Below are 20,476 nucleotides of genomic sequence, written 5' to 3'. Positions count from 1 at the left end.
TAATAGCCAATTTCCTCCATCCTTTATTTTGTCATAACTGTATATATGCTCATTCTGTTTTCAAACGTTTGTATTAAATAACATCTGGCATTTCTTCCTTTAAGGAAGTATTATGCAATTAGAATTATTTTCCAGCCTTTCATATAATATAGTAAATGCAATATATCATGTAATATAAGAAACAGAGCAATATTTAATTATAATCTGGGTTGAATAAGCATAGAAGAATGAAGCTTTTCGAAAAGTTCTCAACATCATCACTTTTTTTACCAATAAAATAAAAGGTGAAAATACATCTGATGTGATATAATTGTTGCTGGCTCTACTAGAATTCTGAATAGGAGTGTTCTACAATGCAAGATTGTATTAGAGTTACCATTTTGGACCAAGTGTAAGAGAGTGCTCTTCAGCCGGTCTCTTTGGTGTTACTATCTATTCTAATGTCAATGATGACATTCTAGAACAGAGTATAACATTAAATGGAACTCTTAACATTTCTCATCATGTGTAGTTTAACATTTTCTAAGTTGCTCAATCAAAAATGTCCATGGCAGCCAATCTAATTTACACAATTATTCCCAAGAATTCAGGCATCTTATCTACATTGTGGCATTCTGATCTGTTTTCTGATAATAATAAATATCTTGGAAAAAATCTATTCTTTGACAGCTCTCCTTGAAAAACCGCTTAGCAAAAGACGAGACAATGAAGCTGTACAGAAGGCCAAGATACTTTATTCTTCATGTATGAATGAGAGTGAGTAACTATTTCCATACTGCTGGAACTATATGGTGCATAACTCTATTAGGAAAAAAAGATGTACAAAACAATCTAGAAAGTCCTAGTGTACCTGTGCAGTGAATTTTACATTCCAGATATGTGCAATGGGCACTTTTTTCTGATTGCACTTCAATCTGTGCAATATTATATCACTTACAGTAAATAACTATATAATACCACAGGCTACTATTGATATTTGTGTATGAAACAGGTATATCTAAGGGACATGTAACCTTTAATGTCGCTTTTTCTAGTTTATTGCTCATTTGTTATACTGGATGGTGTCAATGACAAATGTATTATAACACACCAGGAAATACCAGATCGATTGGTGACTCAGTATGGTAATTTCAGAAGGGGAACTGAACAGTAAGATTGAAACAGGGTTTTTGAATAAATGGTTTATTATAAAAGAATACTAAGTTCATGGTTATGTTAGGATGGAATAGAAAGTGATTTAATTAACACTTTGGAGGGGTACAAAAGAAAGATTGAAGGATTCTGATTCGCATAGAAAGACTGGGGAAGAAGAACTAATATCAAATAATAATGTATTAGAATAATGAGAGATGTTAAATAAAATTTTAGAGTTTTAACACTTCATCTATGATGCCTCAACAACTCTTTGGAAGAAATAAAATAAAAGAAACGAAGAAGGATTATATACCAGGAATTTTAGCTTTGCCACAGAGAAGTAGGAAAATATTTTTTCCCATGAGATCTGATAGGTGCTGGGATGAAGCACTGATTACATTGGTTACATTTGTGTTCATATCTTTAGATTTTGGTGGGTTAATCTTTTGTAGTCCAAAAGCAACTTGAGGAATTATGACACAGTAGAAACAAAAAGGAAAGATGCCACCATTCTTTTATATCATCTTTTCTTTTCTTCCACCTGCATACATGAAACTTTGGAAACTGAACTATATTCAATGTCCAAGAAAACGTTTATGTCTATATTATTGAGATCAGGCCACTTGAAACATGTCTGATAAGACACCTTGTCGATAAACCAAATATTGCATTTTTGGAGAGGACCATATTTTTCAAGCTGATGATTTACACATTCCAAATCAGCATCGTTGAAGAAATGACTCAGTCACAGTTTCTGAGATTGGCCATCAGAAAAGTGAAGCCCAGATATGTGGAGCTACTCATTGACATTTATTCTCACTTTTCCACAAATCCAAAATAGTCTTGAAATACAACTGTAGTCTTTAGTAAATACTAGCACCCCAGAGAATTCACTGAATCCTCCATTTCAGGTAATATAGTTCATTAGCTCTGCCAACCATTTTTTGGGGTTAGGTCTTACCATTTTTACATTCAAGAAAATATTTATATATAAAAAAGACATCTCCATATAGGTAGTCCATGATTATCAATATGTAGCCTAGATCCTACATATTTGTGAGTAGTGAATCATAAATTATAGGAGAGATTCTCATTTAGCTGGAATGGAAATACTTTTCAGACACCTACTGAATAGAAAGAGGAAGGAGAAGAAGAACATGTTACATTCAGACTCAGAGAGAGAGGGGGGGGAGAGACAGTGTAAGAAAAAACTAAGTGAAGAAAGAACAAATAGTTCCCAGACTAGAGAAAATTCTTATATCAACAAAGGTGCCCCAATGCCCTCCAACTATATTTTGACACAAAGATGAGAAGATAAAGCCTAGAATTTAAATCTAGGGAGACAGACCTAGGCATAGGCTTTATAGAAAATCCAGTGGTGGGATTCAGCCGGTTCGCACCACTTTGGCAGAACCAGTAGCTAATTTTTTGTTGCCCAGGCCCAGAATGGACTTCCGGAAGTGGCATCCACACAGAGAACCGGTTGTTCACATATTTGAATCCCACCACTGAATAAATCTGTTTGCACATGGTTTCATTTTTGTCAGCAAATATAGCTGAATTGTGTCTGAGAGTCGTCTAAGCAAAACAGCAACTTAATTTCAAAGTGAGGGGCTGAAGTCTGACAGCCAGAGATTATGTTACTGTTGGTGCTACCTAAAACTGCAATTTGAAATAGAGATAGACTGCCTTGCCCTCTGCTATTATGTACAGCAATGGCCAATATTAATCAGGGTTCCAGTAGAACCATACATAAGTGCCATAATCTGGTACATGCTGGCCAGCTAGCGGAGCACCTGACCATCCATCATACTGAGTCAAAAACTTGGATGATTTGCATTTGCTCTGAAGGTTGCCAGTGACTGAGCAGTAGTCAAGGCCTGAACAGACAGATGGCAAGAGTGTACATTTTTCTGCTCTCTGTGCCAAGACAAGCTATTCAAAGTGGCTGATTTTTAGCCTAAATCTCTGGTTTCACTTGATGTAGAGAAATATACATAATGATAGGAAAGCAGGCTTTTGTTGCCAACAATATACAGACAGATCATAGGTACTTAAGAAGTGGATTTTCTTTGCAAGTTGCCTTATGCTGACTGATTTATTTTTTTCATTCTCCCAGATAAGATAGAAAAAGCTGATGCAAAACCACTTCTCAACATGCTGAAGCATTCTCCATTTCGCTGGCCTGTGCTGGAATCAAACATTGGGCCTGAAGGTCTGTGGTCAGAAAGGAAGTTCAGCATGCTCCAGACCCTTGCTACTCTTCGTGGACAATACAGCAATTCTGTTTTCATCCGATTATATGTGGCTTCAGATGATAAGGCTTCTAATGAGCACATCATAAAGGTATTATTAAGGAAGCCATACAGGTGGCATTTTCAATTAATTTCATTTTATTATTTAGTATTCTGTCCTTAACCTGGAGCAGGAGATGCTGGCAATTGGACTGTAGCAATGTTTTCTAAACAGGACTGGCTTTAAAGACCCTCTAGAGAAGCTGGATAGCGCAAAATACAGTACTGTAGTCTGCTTGCAGGTGAACCACCACAGCCTAGAAACAGCCATTCTGCATTGGTTGAAGTGCAATTCAAAGTGCTAGTTTTATCTTGAAGAGCCCTATATGGCTTGGCTGCTGGGTACCTCCAGACCTTTTTCACATGGAATTGAATGATCTGATATACGCTTTTCAACAAACTCTGTAATGGGAATGGGGCCCGTGTGTATTACAGCCAATGTTTTTTTCATTGTGGTACTTGCATTATGTGACAGTCTTCCCTGGAGTCTAATCAGTGCCCTGATGGTCTTCTTCAAAGTAGTAAAACTAGTAAATACAGCATTTCTAGAAAGCATTTGGGATGGTGACTGTATGCCAATGCTGGGCCTGCAACATATTTCTTATTATTATATCGTTGTCTTAATTATAACATGTCTGGGAGCCCATGCAGATTTTAATGGTATCTAAAAGATAGGAACAAACCTAGAGATAATAAGCACATCATAGATGTATTATTTAATTAATTATTCACTTTATATATAAATGTATATAAAGGTACAATTATGGAAGCCATGCAGATAGGTTGTAAGCTTTTGGATAGACACTTAGCATTCAAAATTAAACAAGAAAGAAGAAATGCAATTTTGTAATACCACGTGGACATCAGCAAGAAGGCCTGAAGCTGTGCCTTACTTTTTGAGTTAATTTATTTTAAAATCAAATGAAATTATTTATTTGTACCCCAGAGAATTCCTTCCTTAGCCACATATGTAAGAAGGTACTGCATATTTTAAATCTGTATTTAACTAACTCTTCAGCTAATTTTTTTAACAGGATTTATAAAACCTGTTACATTAAATTACATCTGTGTTCAACAATATCTTGACATCTGGTTATTAGTATGTATATATGTAAATGACTAAACATTGGAAAATGTATGTAACAGTATTCCTGAAGCATTCTACAGTAATTTCTAATTTAATTTTCAGCAATCTGCTTTACAGAAACGACATTGCTATATTCTATTTAATTTTTGAAGAAACATGTTGGTTCTTAGATTGCCTTGCTATGAGATATTCACATTTTTGGGATGAAGCAAAAAATTGATTGTAAAATTAGAACTCCTCAGGGTTTACATATAGATTTTGTCAAAAATGTTAATAAACAGAAGGCTTTTGTGGACATTTTCCTGAATTCTGAATTCTGCCCACCTCCTTTAACTTATAATACTACATTAGATATTGGCATTGCAATACTGCTACAAATCTATTCACAAGTAGTCTCACTAAGATCTTTGGGTTTATTTTTGAAGTCTGGTTATAGAACTATAGTCCAAATTGTGTTTTTGTAAATCTAATGTATAGTAATTCTTATTTTATTTATATAGTTAGACCAAGCATCTCTGACTCTATCAGCACGAGAAGACTATCTGGATAATACCACAGAAGCTAAATCTGTGAGTGTTATTTACTCAATCACCTAAGTACATTCACAATTTTTCCCCAGCCTATCTGGAATTAAAACTCCTAAAAGCTAGCTGGATTCTGTGGGTGAAATCCAAGCACATCTGCAGAATACCAGGCTTGGAAACTGTTCATTCTTCAATATTTTGTATGCTATATGTGGTATAAAAATGATATTTCTGCTAAAAATTTACATAAACCATATGAAAAGTGAGCTGAAAGAAAATCTTAATTATGTGAGAATATATACCTTGTCACTTACTATCTATACAGTAATTTACATATCGTTCACAACATAGCAAGTAAATATAGGGAAAGATAATAAATGGTATATAGCGATTGTATATTTCAACATATTCTCCCTACTCTGCACAATAAACACACCAATATGTCAGTTACTTATTATCAGTAGAACCTTGCCCTGTTCCATGACCCTGTTCCTTTTCAGTGTTGACCATTATTTGCAGCACAATCTTCTTTGTTAATTTATGAGTTGCAACCAAGGATGTCTTGCTAAGTACAATTTTACCATCATTCATATATTGCACAAGTCTGAGTTCTCTTCTTGTGTTTAGTTTTCTGAATAAATAGATAAATATTCCCTGATAACATAGAAAGATAAAGGAAGTACAGATGAAGTTCACATCCCTGGTTCCTTCAAAACCAAACTTTTGAAGAAAGCTAGGGATCCACTTTCTCAAGATTTGCTAATTAATGCAAATGGAATGCTAATTAATATTTGCGATGATTTACACAACCCGTTAAATAATATTAAAATTCAATAGTGTTACTGAAATTAAAAATAAAAATAAATAAATAATGTGCTATGTTAGGCCATTCAGTGTAAAATAAGGTAAGAAGTGTTATCTACTTGAGCTATTGTCTTTTTTGCTGTATTAATGTCTGAATTCTTACCCCACTGTAGTACAGAGATGCCTTGTTCCAGTTCATGGTTGATACCGCAGTCCTTTTGGGTGCCAATGCTTCACATGCAGAGATGGACATGAAATCAGTGCTTAAATTGGAAATCAAAATTGCTGAGGTTAGTGCCCTTTAAAATATAGATTTCAGCTGCAGTTGTGGTAGCCAGTCTTGAAGAACCCTGGAGTTTTCCCTCTATTCAGCACTGTTCTTTCTCAGATTTGTAATTCAGTGCCATCTTGGTTGCTGTTGCCTCTTCTGCATCTGTTATTTTCATCCATCTGTCTTTGTAAGAACATTTGAATAACAGAATAATAGAGTTGAAAGGGACCTTGGAGGTCTTCTTGTCCAACCCCCTGCTCAAGCAGGAAACCTATACCATTTAGACAAATGTTTGTCCAATCTTTTCTTAAGTACCCCCAGTGTTGGAACATCCACAACTTCTGGAGGCAAATCATTCCACTGATTATTCGTTCTAACTGTCAAGAAATTTCTCCTTAGCTCTAGGTTGGTTCTCTCCTTGATGAGTTTCCATCCATTCCTTCTTTGTCCTGCCTTCAGGTGCTTTGGAGAATAGCTTGACTCCCTCTTCTTCTTCTTAGATATCGGAACACTGCTATCATGTCACCCCAGACCTTCTTTTCATTGCACTTATTTGAACCACAATTTTTGCAGTCAAATTATGCAAACTACATTTAATAAACTTTGACCACTTAGAATGAAAAAATATTCTCATTTTTGATGTTTGAAATTTTGGTAGTTTCAGGATGGCAGGTACAGATAGAGTTTCGGTGATATTTAATCATATATAATTTTCAATGATTTAAATTCTATTGATACCAGTGATTCAGTAAGTTCTTATGATTTCTTTTTAAATTCTTTTTATGCTTTCTAGTCTTTTATGTAATTTTATTTTTGCACTTTATATTTTTTATCTTTTTAATGTTTTGTATCCCATCCTCCTTACATGACCATAATAAAGGTTTTTTTAAAAAGATGATCAGAAACATTAAATTTAAATTTAGTATCCCCTGCTTATAGAGAAAACATATCTGATCATAATCAAATATGATATTTAGAGCTTATTGGTCATGTAACTGTATACTGCCTGTAGCTCCTAATAAGTAAAATACAAACAATATGTTGGTTTGCAAGATAGTTATTAAATAAGAGAACTTAGCTCGTATTTAAGGGCAAGTGGGGAAGTATAGAAATACATATCATGCAAATACAATGAAATTTTTGTATATTTTACACCTGTGTTGCAAAGTCACACACACAGTACTCAGGGTTGGGACTTTTATCATGATGCAAGATCACTTTAATAGAGATAAGTAGGAACCCTTAGCTAGGCAAAATATTTCTTTAAGTCCAACACAAGAAATTCAGAAACGACTCAGGCAGATGCTTCCCTAATTCACTGAAATATAAGAAATAAGTAAAATTCAGTAAGATTTGCAAGATAATGTTATTATACCTAAGCATAATAAAATAAGTTTAGCCTTCTCCTAGAATTGATTTCCTGATCTGATATATCTAGAGGGGCTGGCAGGAATAGCATGAGAGGGCCCTTTCCCTCTAAGATTTTAGAAGGCACAAAAAGAAATAAATATGTGTACAAATACTTTTTTTAAACTGGACCCTATGTTTTGAGACAAATCTCTTTATCAGTGGATTGAAGCAATAAAAATACCTTCACAAGATACAGTCTATAATGGATTAAATCTTTCCATCAAAGTATAACATTTCTAACATACAAATGCATAATGAATACATGCAAAAGACACATTAAACAAGACATTGACCAGGGAGAGTGCCATAGGGGAAAAAAAAACCCTGTACATTCAAAGTATAAAGCAGGGACAAACAATCTTAGAAACTAAAGGAGAACTTAAATAAAACAAACAAACAAAAAGCTGATTAATTAATAAGAGCACAATTTAAAGCATAAAACTGCATCACGAAGCAAGAAGGCCCAAATAAATGTTTTACAAAATGACAAATAACCATTCATGTACTGACCAAACATTTTGCAATAACATCTTGCAAGGATATGGGAAGTTTAAGCTATTTATGGATAAATATATAAGGACTTTTAATACAGAAGAATTACTTGTGTCAGAGTTCAGGATAATTGTGTTGCATAGAGTGAATGGCTGCAAGTTATACATAAATAGCAAAAAAACTAGAGCAAACCTAAACTATATTCAATATGCCATAGAGAGGAAAAATACTGGTAAACTAACTGCGAGAATGTTAAAAATGGAAAAGCTCTAGGTAAAATATGAATATAATTTACTTAAGGAGTGGCTTTATGATTTCTTTTTAGTGTGTATGAGAATTTGACATGTGTGTCTGATAATTGGAAAAATGCTATTAATGTTCTCTTCAAAAAGAAAACTAGCAAGACTGAATGCAAAATTTAAAAGGATTTATTTATTGTGCAAAGGGAGGCGGTGGCTCAGTGGGTTAGGACGCTGAGCTTGTCGACCAGATGGTCGGCAATTTGGCAGGTCGAATCCCGAGTGCCGCGTAACAGAGTGAGCGCCTGTTACTCGTCCCAGCTTCTGCCAACCTACCAGTTCGAAAGCACGTAAAAATGCAAGTAGAAAAATAGGGACCACTCCGGTGGGAAGGTAACAGCGTTCCGTGCGCCTTTGGTGTCTAGTCATGCCGGCCACATGACCACAGAGACATCCTCGGACAAGCACTGGCTCTTCGGCTTTGAAACGGAGATGAGCACCAGCCCCTAGAGTCGGAAACGACTAGCACGCATGTGCAGGGGAAACTTTACCTTTACCTATTTATTGTGGATACCTGGGAAAGGCTTTAGTAGATTTTTGATTGAAAAAATATGAGCGAAACAATCAATAAAATTTAAGATCTGCAATGAATCTTTATGCTGGCCAGACTTTTTCTCTTCAGGAGGACACTGTGGTTATCTGTAATAGCAAAAAACTAGAAGCATAAATTATATTAATTATAATATATAGAAGAAAATTGTTAAAATAGTTATACAGAAAAGTGGCTGTTTATGTATAATTATAAAATAATTCTGTTGTGATATCAGCAGGTTTGATGTAACATTGGTTGTCTCAGTGAAGGAACTATTAAAAAATCTGTTGATGTTAACAGAGTCAGAGTGGATTTCTCAGTACCATAATATTTGTTTACATGTATCTTTGCAGATAATGATTCCACATGAGAATCGAACCAGTGAATCTATGTATAACAAAATGAATGTATCAGAACTCAGCAGCATGATCCCACAGGTTGGAAAACAACTTTGATAATGCATGATTGGACTCGATATACCTTTCTAAATTAAAAGCTGCTTTAGATGTGCATAAGGTGCAATTTAAATTAAAATAGTTAAATATATATGTTCACAATTAAATGCAGCTGTTTTTATGAAAAGTTCAAAATATTTGCAATGTGCAGTGAAGGTTTTTTTTTTTTTTTGTAAGAACCAAAAGCTAAATATTTTCCATATCTTTCAGTTTGACTGGCTGGCATATATCAAGAAGGTGATTGACACTAAACTCTATCCTGACCTGAAGGACATTGATGCTTCAGAAAATGTGGTCGTCCGAGTGCCGCAGTATTTTAAAGATTTATTCAGGATATTAGAAAGAGAAAGGAAAAAGTAAGGATTTCTCACTGATGTTGTTTTACTGCTGGACCTTTAGAACAAAGTGTTGGTTCCTGGTGCACTTTGAAGAAATAATATATACCTGCAGAAGTCTTTCAGTTTGTCACAGTGCTTTTTTTCTAAAAAAAAAAAAAAAAAGGTGCCGGAACTCTCATCTTGTTAATCTTTTATTTATATAATTTTATTTATATATTTATTTATATAATTAAAAATATATATATTCAATTCTTAACATACCGTATTTTCGGGCGTATAAGATGACTTTTTAACCCATGAAAATCTTCTCAAAAGTTGGGGGTCGTCTTATACACCCAGTCGTCTTATACGCCGGAAAATACTATTCACCTCTCTGATCTTTTCTCTTTTCTGCTGGACGGCGGGATCGCTGGGTGAATGGAGGTAGGCGATGGTGACCCGTGGTTAAGCGGCCGATGGCGAATGGGTGATGGAGGGCAAACTCTCGTCAGCTCCTGGGGCGGCTACTGCAGCCGCCGCCGTTGCTCTCTGTAGGACTGGCCATGCTGGCGCTTCCAATGCTGGCTGTCAGGTCCCCAAAAAGAGGAGGGGCAGGCAGTCCCCAGAGGTGCGCTGCTCGACAGTAGGAAGGGAGCACCTTTGCTCCTGCCGAGGCACCGCCTGACCTGCGCCGACCGGAAGAATCGCTTGCCCGGTCACGGAGTGCGGAACAGCGGTACTTTGTGCCCCTCTTGCTCGCAGACCATGCAGTGGCCCTCACCAGCCGGCCTCGGCATGGCCACCCCAAGCCCGGCTCTCTAGTGCGTCTTCCGGGCCCGCCTGGCCAACCGTCTCCTGGGTGGGGCTTGGCTCCAGACGCGGTGGCTGCTCCGTCTGCAAATGCTATCTCAAAGCCGGATCGCGCTTGGCTGTGCAGGCTGCCGAAAGGCGGGGACTCAGAGTTCCCGCGGTGGTTGCTGTTTGCAGAGTCTGGCCTGGAAGAGCGTGTGGCTTTGCACCATTTGCATCAGACAGGGCTGAATCGGGCTTGTGTCGGACACTTGGCAACTGGCATGTATGTATTTTCCGGCGTATAAGACGAAAAATCTTGAAAATCTTCTCAAAAGTCAGGGGTCGTCTTATACGCCCAGTCTTATACGCCGGAAAATATGGTAAATTTAATTTATTGTATTTAAGGCAAATGTTCATAGTAAATTCCAAAGTTTTGTCCAATTCTTGTTCAGCAAATCTTTGAGATTTGAGCCAAGTTTAATTCATAATTTCCTTTAGTTTTTTCATCTGTTTTTGGCTTAGATGAAGTAATGCATCTTTCAGGCATTCACCAAATAAACTAGAATTTCTTGTGAGCATCTCCTTAAATACAAACAGCTCATAAGCTGGTCCTACCTATATTAGCAACTACATTATTGATGGCTTGTACATTTTAAAGATATGATCACATTGGTTCAAGTGAATGAGATGCTCCTATAACCCAAAATGCATGCTATTAATTCATCCCTGCCAAAATAGTTATTTTCATCAGACTTAGTTCATGATGAATTTAGAACACTTTTCTATCAAATTTATCATGAAGACAGCATAATAGGCTGCCATAAGGGTGAAAAATTGTGGGATATCTGAATGATGCAAAAAAAAATGTTGGTAGAGTTGAAAAGAATCTTGCAAAGTTACTTCCTTTTTAAGGAACAAAACAGAAATTTCAAAAGTTATTATAAGGATTTTCCACTTGCTTTGCAGAAACAAATGCATTATATACAGTAAAAACACATGACTTTAATTTAGATATTACTGTCAGAACAGCCTTCCCTAACATGAGATTTTCCAGATGTGGTAGTGTACAGATCCCATAAATGTTAGCAATATGTTTCAGTGGGATGAACTCTGTTATCTATTTGGCAAAGAAAAAAGGAAAAAAATAAGGAGTAAAAGAACCATTTCATGAAAACATGAAGAAGCAGTAGCTTCTGACTGGATAACCTTCTACTCAAATCTATACATGCTTGTTGTTGTTGTTGTTGTTAGCTGCGAAGTCGTGTCCGACCCATCGCGACCCTATGGACAACATTCCTCCAGACCTTCCTGTCCTCTACCATCTTCTGGAGTCCATTTAAGCTCACGCCTACTGCTTCAGTGACTCCATCCAGCCACCTCATTCTCTATTGTCCCCTTCTTCTATTGCCCTCGATCTTTCCCAGCATTAGGCTCTTCTCCAGTGAGTCCTTCCTTCTCATTAGGTGGCCAAAGTATTTGAGTTTTAGCTTCAGGATCTGGCCTTCTAAAGAGCAGTCAGGGTTGATCTCCTCTAGGACTGACCGGTTTGATCGCCTTGCAGTCCAAGGGACTCGCAGGAGTCTTCTCCAGCACCATAGTTCAAAGGCCTCAATTCTTTGGCTCTCAGCCTTTCTTATGGTCCAACTTTCACTGCCATACATTGCAACTGGGAAGACCATAGCCTTGACTATACGCACTTTTGTTGACAGGGTGATGTCTCTGCTTTTTAGTGTGCTGTCTAGATTTGCCATGGCTTTCCTCCCCAGGAGCAAGCGTCTTTTAATTTCTTGGCTACAGTCCCCATCTGCAGTGATCTTGGAGCCCAGGAAAATAAAATCTGTCACTACCTCCATTTCTTCCCCATCTATTTGCCAGGAATTGAGAGGGCCAGATGCCATGATCTTGGTTTTCTTAATGTTAAGTTTCAACCAAACTTTTGCACTCTCCTTCTTCACCCGCAACAAGAGGCTCTTTAGTTCTTCTTCACTTTCTGCCATTAGAGTGGTATCATCTGCGTATCTTAGGTTGTTGATATTTCTTCCGGCAATCTTAATTCCAACTTTTGATTCATCTAGCCCTGCCTTTCTCATGATGTGCTCTGCATATAAGTTAAATAGGCAGGGCGACAGTATACAGCCTTGCCGGACTCCTTTCCCAATTTTGAACCAATTAGTGGTTCCGTGTCCAGTTCTCACTGTTGCTTCTTGACCCGCATATAGGTTTCTCAAGAGACAAATAAGATGGTCTGGTACTCCCATCTCTTTAAGAACTTGCCACAGTTTGTTATGATCCACACAATCAAAGGCTTTAGCATAGTCAATGAAGCAGAAGTAGATGTTTTTCTGGAACTCCCTAGCTTTCTCCATGATCCAGCGTATGTTGGCAATTTGATCTCTAGTTCCTCTGCCTCTTCGAAATCCTGCCTGTACTTCTGGTAGTTCTCGATCCACATACTGCTGAAGTCTAGCTTGTAGGATTTTAAGCATGACTTTACTAGCATGAGAAATGAATGCAATGGTGCGATAGTTTGAACATTCTTTGGCACTGCCTTTCTTTGGAATTGGAATGTAATCTGATCTTTTCCAATCCTGTGGCCACTGTTGAGTTTTCCAAATTTGCTGGCAAATTGAGTGTAGCACTTTTACTGCATTGTCTTTTAAGATTTTGAATAGCTCAGCTGGAATACTGTCACCTCCACTAGCTTTGTTGTTGCTCAGCTTTTCTAAGGCCCACTTCACTTCACATTCTAGGATGTCTGGCTCGAGGTCAGTGACCAACTCATTGTGATTATCTGGGACATTAAGCTCATTCTTGTATAGTTCTTCTGTGTAATTTTGCCACCTCTTCTTAATCTCTTCTGCCTCTGTTAGGTCCCTGCCATTTTGGTCCTTTATCATGCCCATTTTTGCATTAAACCTATACATGCTACTACTGTTCAATTGTTTAAAAATGAATTTATACCAATACAAATAGTAATAAAGTTTATACAGATATAAACAGATGCAAATAAAAGAATTGCATTTCATTTTATTTAAAACGAATGCCATTAAAAAACCTACATTGCAAAAATTAGTTAAACTGAAGAAAAACAATTGGAAAGGAGAAAGAGAAAAAAAACCTCTTTTGTTAGGATTTCCAAATAATAATGTTATAAAATTCAGGTTTTAAGCAAAGGCTACATGAAGTAGTTTTATCCAATCTAACTTTGTTAACAGTTTCAAGAACTGAGAGCTAGCACTGAATCCAGCATAAAACTCTGGCACATACACATCTATTACAAAATTTGCTTCTTTTGCTATCTTTCAGACAGGATGTATTCAACCACAGATAGAGAAGTTGCAATTTGAGTGTATAGTGATATGATAATATTAACATCACTTTTATATATTTAAACTTTAACCTCCAAATCTGGTTCACCACAGTATTAATCTCTAATCATTAAGGAACTACATGACCAAAGCATACAAATAAAGTTCCTTGAAATTTATTATCTCTCCGTCTTAAGGCAAGATTACAGCCAACCTTTCGGAAACATCCAAAATGCCTAATATATTCAGTTTGCCAACACTATAATATAATACTATAGATTCTAAAAACAGATTATTTTGATGATAGAGTATAATCAAGCACTTATTGCGTTCAAGTGATATACCATGGATCTGGAAAGTCAATAAGACTTACCTGCTCTACCAGATTGAATAATCATTCCTCTTTTTCCCTCTTTTTTCAAACTGGCAAGGTATTTAAATCAAATAATCTTCCCTAAATTTTGAACAATATCAGCTTTATTGCTGTAAAACATTGAAACATGTTTTAATGCTTTCGAACAACAGTTCTTCATGGGAAGTATTAAAAAGTTTGTTATGAGTTAAGATTGTATCTTGATGGAGAAGTACCCATTGAATCTGTATCCCATGTGTTCTTATATTTCACTTTCTACAAGGACTCAAACCTGTTTCATAACTCCCTACTTGCTGAAGTCCATAGCCAATTCTGATTTATTTTATTTGCAATTATTCGTATCAGACCAGTTCATTTCCATTTCCTTTTATGTGGCAAAATATTGTTACACTTTTGGAAAATTTCACACACGTTGATCATCACGATGGTCTAATTACAGTTTTATACTTGTTTTTTACTTACCGAAAACAGAAACTGTTAATCTGTTGGATTCTGTGGAACTGAGTTTTTAAATAATTAAAAAAAACATACTTAAAGCTTGATAAACCTTAAAGCTTTTGTTTTCCAATACAGTCTATTCCACGTCATAAAGCCATTAATACTATTTCTTAGATTTGATCATGATGAAAATGTTGTGTACCGTCTTTGAAAGTCTTCTCCAATGTACAGTAGATAACATTTATGGAATTTCAGAGACTGCTAAAAGGTGAGGCTGAAAAGGAACACAACAGATGTTTTAACTGAATATTTTGCCATGGCTGTTTTATATTCTGTATCAAAGATATCAAAGGATTCTTTAGGATGTTGTTAAATTCTCTGGGCAACAGACAGAAGCAACATATGAAGTGGAAACCATCATAGTAGTATTATAGCAGTATTTATAGTAACTTGAGTTAGCAATCATTGTGAATTATTATGTATAATATGCATTTCCGTATATGTTCCTAAAGTGCCTTCATAGCTGCAGTCTTCTTAAAGTGATTTTTAAGTGGTTCCTTCCTCATTTGATTGCTCCTGACTTTGGCCTGTTTCTTTTGTCCTGTAATGTTTAAATTGCAACCATCATTTTCACATGAAAGTAGGAGTTTTGAAATGAAAATCCTGGCTGTTTGCCTTCTAAAAAATAGTTATTAACTTATTTATTTTAAAAAAAGTATTTAAGAGAAAGCAACATTGGTTTTGATTTCAAAACGTTTATCAGTTTAGAAGCCACATTCAGTTGCACTATATTTATTCTTTAATTTTTTCATCTATTTTTTCATAAATTTAAAAGTCCATATGTACTAATTTTTCTGTCTTCATAAAAGGCAAAGCAGAACCTTGGTGTAATCCTTATTTTTATAATTCCATAAGATATTTGAGGTAGAAAATGCTGGATCATCATCCTTAGTTTTGCCCTACCCTAAAACAAGTTGCTTCTCAATTATAACTTGAGCCATCTATTGCTCTTTGTTCTTCAGGAATCTTATAGCAAAAAATCAATTCTTGTTTGTAACACCTTGAAACCAAGCCGATGGATTAATAGCATTGCCTCGCTCCTAGGCACTGGATTAACATGGCCTCTTGATTCCATCTGGCTCTGATTCTATCAAAGCAGTAGTATTCTGTATTAAAACTGATAGACTGCATTGCTCCATGTGAGGCAAGATAAAAGCAAGCTGATTCTGGCCAAATTTTGCACATTTCCTTGAGATATAATATCATGTTCAAGCTTTCCCAATGAGACAACAGCATTTTCTAGGCTCAGTTGAATTTTGAGTTATTGACAGATGGTTGTGTGGTATCATTTGGTGGAGGTGGGATAAGTCTTGATTGTTTCTATGTCTACCAATAATCTGCCTAAAAGGCCTTAGCCCAAAGGTCCCCACACTTTTTCAGTTCACAGCATCCTTAGTGTCACAAAAATATGATGTTGCAAAACCTGATGTTTCTTGTGGTGTCGCTGTGAGATCACTGTAGTGCCCCGTGGTACCTCAGCACACAGTTTGGGGAATTGTAGCCAGAGGTATTCTGTGTACAAGATTTAACTCATTCAGGTAGTCCTCAAAATAATTTCCTATAAGAGGCAAAGTCAAAGATCAAAATAGGTTGACAAAATATTGATTCTATTCTTTCAAACTAAGTTTTTAAAAATGCTTGCCTATTTGCAATGTTTAATTACTTAACATCTATATAGCTTATGTCATTTAGCCTTAAAATGATCTGGTAACATATGTCATTATTCATAGTATGATACCTAAGACGTTGTAGCATTAGATACAAACAGCAGAGGCACTATATTTCTGTTTTATCAAATTTATTTTTTAAAGTTTATATTGATCTTGTGATTGCATTGATTCAGTTATTAACTGTCCAGAATAATGCAAGTTACACTGGAAGAGCAGAGCAACATCTTTTCCAATAAACAATATTCTTACTATATTCCTTGGAATTATATATATTTGGTTCCAGTATGGAACATGCCATTAAGAAATTGATTTCTAAGTCTTTCTGAAGCTCTGAAAGCTAAAATATTCAAGACGTTTATTTAATTTGTTTTTAGTGACCACATTTTTTTTTATCATGATTGATCAATTAAAACTATACTAATGAATACTATAAAAGTTATTAAAAGGAAGGCTGGGTGACTGGACCAGTGACTCTTTCTCATCTCAATCCAACCCACAGAGTTGTTAAACCTTTAATTTAAGACTACATCCCAGTTCAGGATATTCAAAAGGAAAATGTCCTTCATTCTACTGTAATATGTTTTTGTCAATTCATACTTTATTCATATAGTAAGTTGATAGTGTAGTGAATAAGAAAGTAAAAAACTATGTATATTTCTAGTATTGGCTGTACATTGGAACACATAGATCTAGTTGATCTTCGTTGGTATGTATTACAGGACTATTGCCAACTATCTGGTATGGAGAATGGTTTATTCAAGAATATTCAACCTCAGTCGGCGTTTTCAATATAGGTGGCTAGAATTTTCAAGGGTAAGTATGGGACATCAATATCCACGTAATCCATGTCTATAAAATCGGTAACAGCATTTGATGGTCATAATTCATGAACTAGTATAATTCCAGCTAGCCCATCTGAACCAAAAGCTTTTGTAGAGATCAGTGAGTATTGAATTTCTAATCTTTCCCAGATCATTGGGATTTGGATCTTGACAACTGTTTTTTTAAAAAAAGGAGTCTTTAGAGTTTCTTTGTTTACTTATTTGAAAAATAAGTAATATTTAACCATATTATATAAAATCACTCTGAATGGCTAAGAATTAATAGAACACACAAAATAAAAAATTCTTACATATCACCAATGCTGTAATGCTTCCATCACAAAAACACAAATGCTGGCCTTACCCCCCACCTTGGGCCAATGCTTAAGGGAAAAGCCAGGTCTTAATGGCCTTTAAGAAAACAAGGAGGGTGGGGTTGCTCTTTATCTCAAGGCTGTAGGCTGTTTCATTGTGTAAGGAGAGCTACAGAAAAGGCTACACAAGAACTTGCCATAATATATCAATCTTAACCCAAACAGGTAATCCAGGGAACAGGATCTTTGGTGCCTCAATGGGATAAATGTGTAAACTTCGTAGAAAGTGCTCTCCCATATGTTGTTGGCAAAATATTTGTAGAACGACATTTCCAAGAAGATAAAAGAGAAATGGTAGGTTTTATTTTGTTTTATTTAATTTTTTTATATTTGTTTGATTGTTTCAACACAGTAAACAATAGTACAAGAGTTAGGGAATTAATATTATTTTATTGTGGAAAATGAAAAGTCCCAGCTTCAGGAACAAATCACATCCACACAAAATCTATAAGGTTAGATAGATATTATAGCTTACTTAGGACCAGCTAGGTAGAAATGAATAACTGTTTTTCTCTCTTTGAACTGAGTTAGATAAAAACAGCTTTTCTTAACTACTAACTGCTACATTTAACATAGTTTTGTACCAATTTTGCACCATTTTATTACAAAAAGCCTGAGTTTTGTATCACTGTAGATAAGGGAATTCAGATATTTCAAGTTAAGATTCTGAGGAAATTATAGTCCTATGTTCACTCAGTATATGTGCTAGCGTTTGGTACCAATTATACTGTTTTGTTACATCAAGGCCAAGTTTTGCAATCCCATCAAAACTAAGTCACTGATATGCATTCTATGTATTAACATTGTTGTAGCACCTATTGAGCACTGAGAGAGAGCTTTTTACTTCTAATGGATATTCTTGAATTTTATAAATATATGCAATATAAAGAAATAAACAAGTCACAAAACTAAGACACTGAATTTAGACTCACATCTCTGTAAACACTGAACAGAGTATAAAACAAGGTAGTGTGATGTCCCTTTGCTTATCTACAATGCTTGATAGAATATTTACCATAAATCATAAAATGAATGGAGGTCTTATAAGACAGACAGATGTTCATAGAAAGATAGTGGATGCTGTGTGGCCTGTCGCAAGGAATAAATTATCACAAGAAGGAAAACTGCTGTGTGTCAACGCTGCTAACATCGAATGTTCTTGCTTGACAAGAGATGAAGAAGCAGCTATTTCATATGTTAAAGTTGTGTATTGCTTTAAGAGATAGGGTTAAGGCTCGGAGGAGGGAGGAGGAAGATTGTGCCTCAAGGCCGTATGAAATTAAAGAAGATAAGAACTTGGCCAGTTGTCTAACGGAAGGGAAACTGATTCTTTAAATTAATAGGAGAATATGATTAATGACAAAATTAGAAAGGTGGAGAATTGTGTTTTAATATATTGTGCAAGGGGGCGGAGATTTCAGATTCCAGCTTCCTTCGAGCAAGCATTTGCCGGTGTATTAGGCTAATAAAGGACTTTTAAGGTAAACAATGCCTCAGAGTCACTTGAAAAGCCCATACATCAGAAACTTGACACTATGATTCTTGTTATATGGAAGTGAGAGTTGTGTCACAAGAAACATAAAAATATGTTGACTCGGGCACTTAAATATGTGTGGCAAAATAAACAAGTAAAAATGTTTTAAAAATGGTTGATTACAGAACATGGATTGAATACAAAAGTAAGTAACCATTGTGAAAGAAATACTTTGAGGTGGCTTGGTTATACAGAGAGAATGAAAGAGATCAAATTTCAAACTAAAAAAAAGAGAAACAGTGTATGGGTTAAGAGGAAGGGGAAGATTGGAAAAAAAAAACCTGGCTGGCTCCATTAATAAGATCCTGAAAAGAGAAATGTATGAAGCATAAAGACTGAAAGGTAGCATATGTGGTCAATGGAATGATGTAAGCAAGTATAGAAATCAATTGTGAATAGTATGGGTACAAGATTGATTCGAGGTACACACACACACACAAACACACACACACACACACACACACACACACACACACACACACACACACACACAAATAGTTTTAGCTGTTTCCTTTTCTTTCATCCTATGTTATGCTTTTAACTTCTTTTGCTTAATCATTCTTATTCCTTTATGGTACTGCCAAGTTCCAGCTAAGAAGCCCAACAAAGCAAAACACCAGAAACATTGCGATCTCTAATTTAAACTTTATTAGAGATTAGCAAACCGGTATGATAGAAGCTGGCTCTGAGAATATGGTGGGAAATAGATACAGTAATTTAAAGAGTAAAACTTTCCTTCCCCTCTTTGACAGTTCAGGCCACATTGTCCAATTCATCTTCCAGTGATTGTTCTAAGAAGAAACTTTGGTTCGCCAAAACATCTCTTTAGTGGCTTCGGCTGTCACACTGGTAGGGAGCATCTGTGGATCCCAAATTCTCCCCCCTTCACCCCATAACTGTAGACAAACTAGAAGCACTATGGCGGTCCTAAAGACAGTACATTTCATAGTGTTATGTACTGGGTTCGTTGCTTAATGACCAAGACGAGGCGAATGAGTTCAGCAAAGATCATTGCTTATTGCTTGCAGGATCTGAACTGAGAAACAGGGCTGCGAATGCAGCAATTTATATCCTGGCCTCTAGGTGGCGGCCAATAGATTTAAAGCAACCTATTGCCGCCCTAGAAGCAACCAATAGCAGCACTGGAGACGGGTTGTCTGAGGAGCTGGGAGCCGTTAGCCAGCTTCCCTGCTCAAGCAACCTTCCCACGTGGTGTTCCCTTAACAAAACAAGCCCAATACTTTACAACCCTTCCCCCCTAGAATGAACAAACATTATAGCAACAAAAGGAAAGTAATTACAGCAATACAGTTTACAAAAGGTATAACGATAGTGTGAGTTAACACGTTTCCATCCTAGCTAATACAGGTGATTCCTAGCTAGCAGCACAATAAAGGTACATACAACATTATAGCTTCATTATTTCAGGACAAAATCTTGAAGATAATCAGGAGGTTTGCAAGTCTTTGTGGAACGCCTGGGGACCC

General features: G+C 36.1%; 1 protein-coding gene across 1 annotated transcript in view; it reads left to right on the top strand.

Moving 5' to 3' along the window:
- Positions 1–20,476, top strand: part of PHEX (phosphate regulating endopeptidase X-linked) — a 108,319-nt gene that overhangs the window by 29,439 nt on the left and 58,404 nt on the right. The window contains exons 4-11 of the mRNA XM_081327745.1: positions 670–756; positions 3,254–3,480; positions 5,016–5,084; positions 6,017–6,133; positions 9,201–9,284; positions 9,513–9,658; positions 16,980–17,073; positions 17,621–17,749. Of these exons, the coding sequence (XP_081183871.1) occupies positions 670–756; positions 3,254–3,480; positions 5,016–5,084; positions 6,017–6,133; positions 9,201–9,284; positions 9,513–9,658; positions 16,980–17,073; positions 17,621–17,749 (953 nt within the window). The remainder of the gene's footprint in view (positions 1–669; positions 757–3,253; positions 3,481–5,015; positions 5,085–6,016; positions 6,134–9,200; positions 9,285–9,512; positions 9,659–16,979; positions 17,074–17,620; positions 17,750–20,476) is intronic.

Source organism: Vipera berus (assembly GCF_964194415.1).
Source record: "Vipera berus genome assembly, chromosome: 4".
NCBI classification, from domain to species: Eukaryota; Metazoa; Chordata; class Lepidosauria; order Squamata; family Viperidae; genus Vipera; species Vipera berus.
The sequence above is the reverse complement of the archived record's forward strand: the minus strand, read 5'-3'. Positions and strand labels throughout refer to the sequence as shown.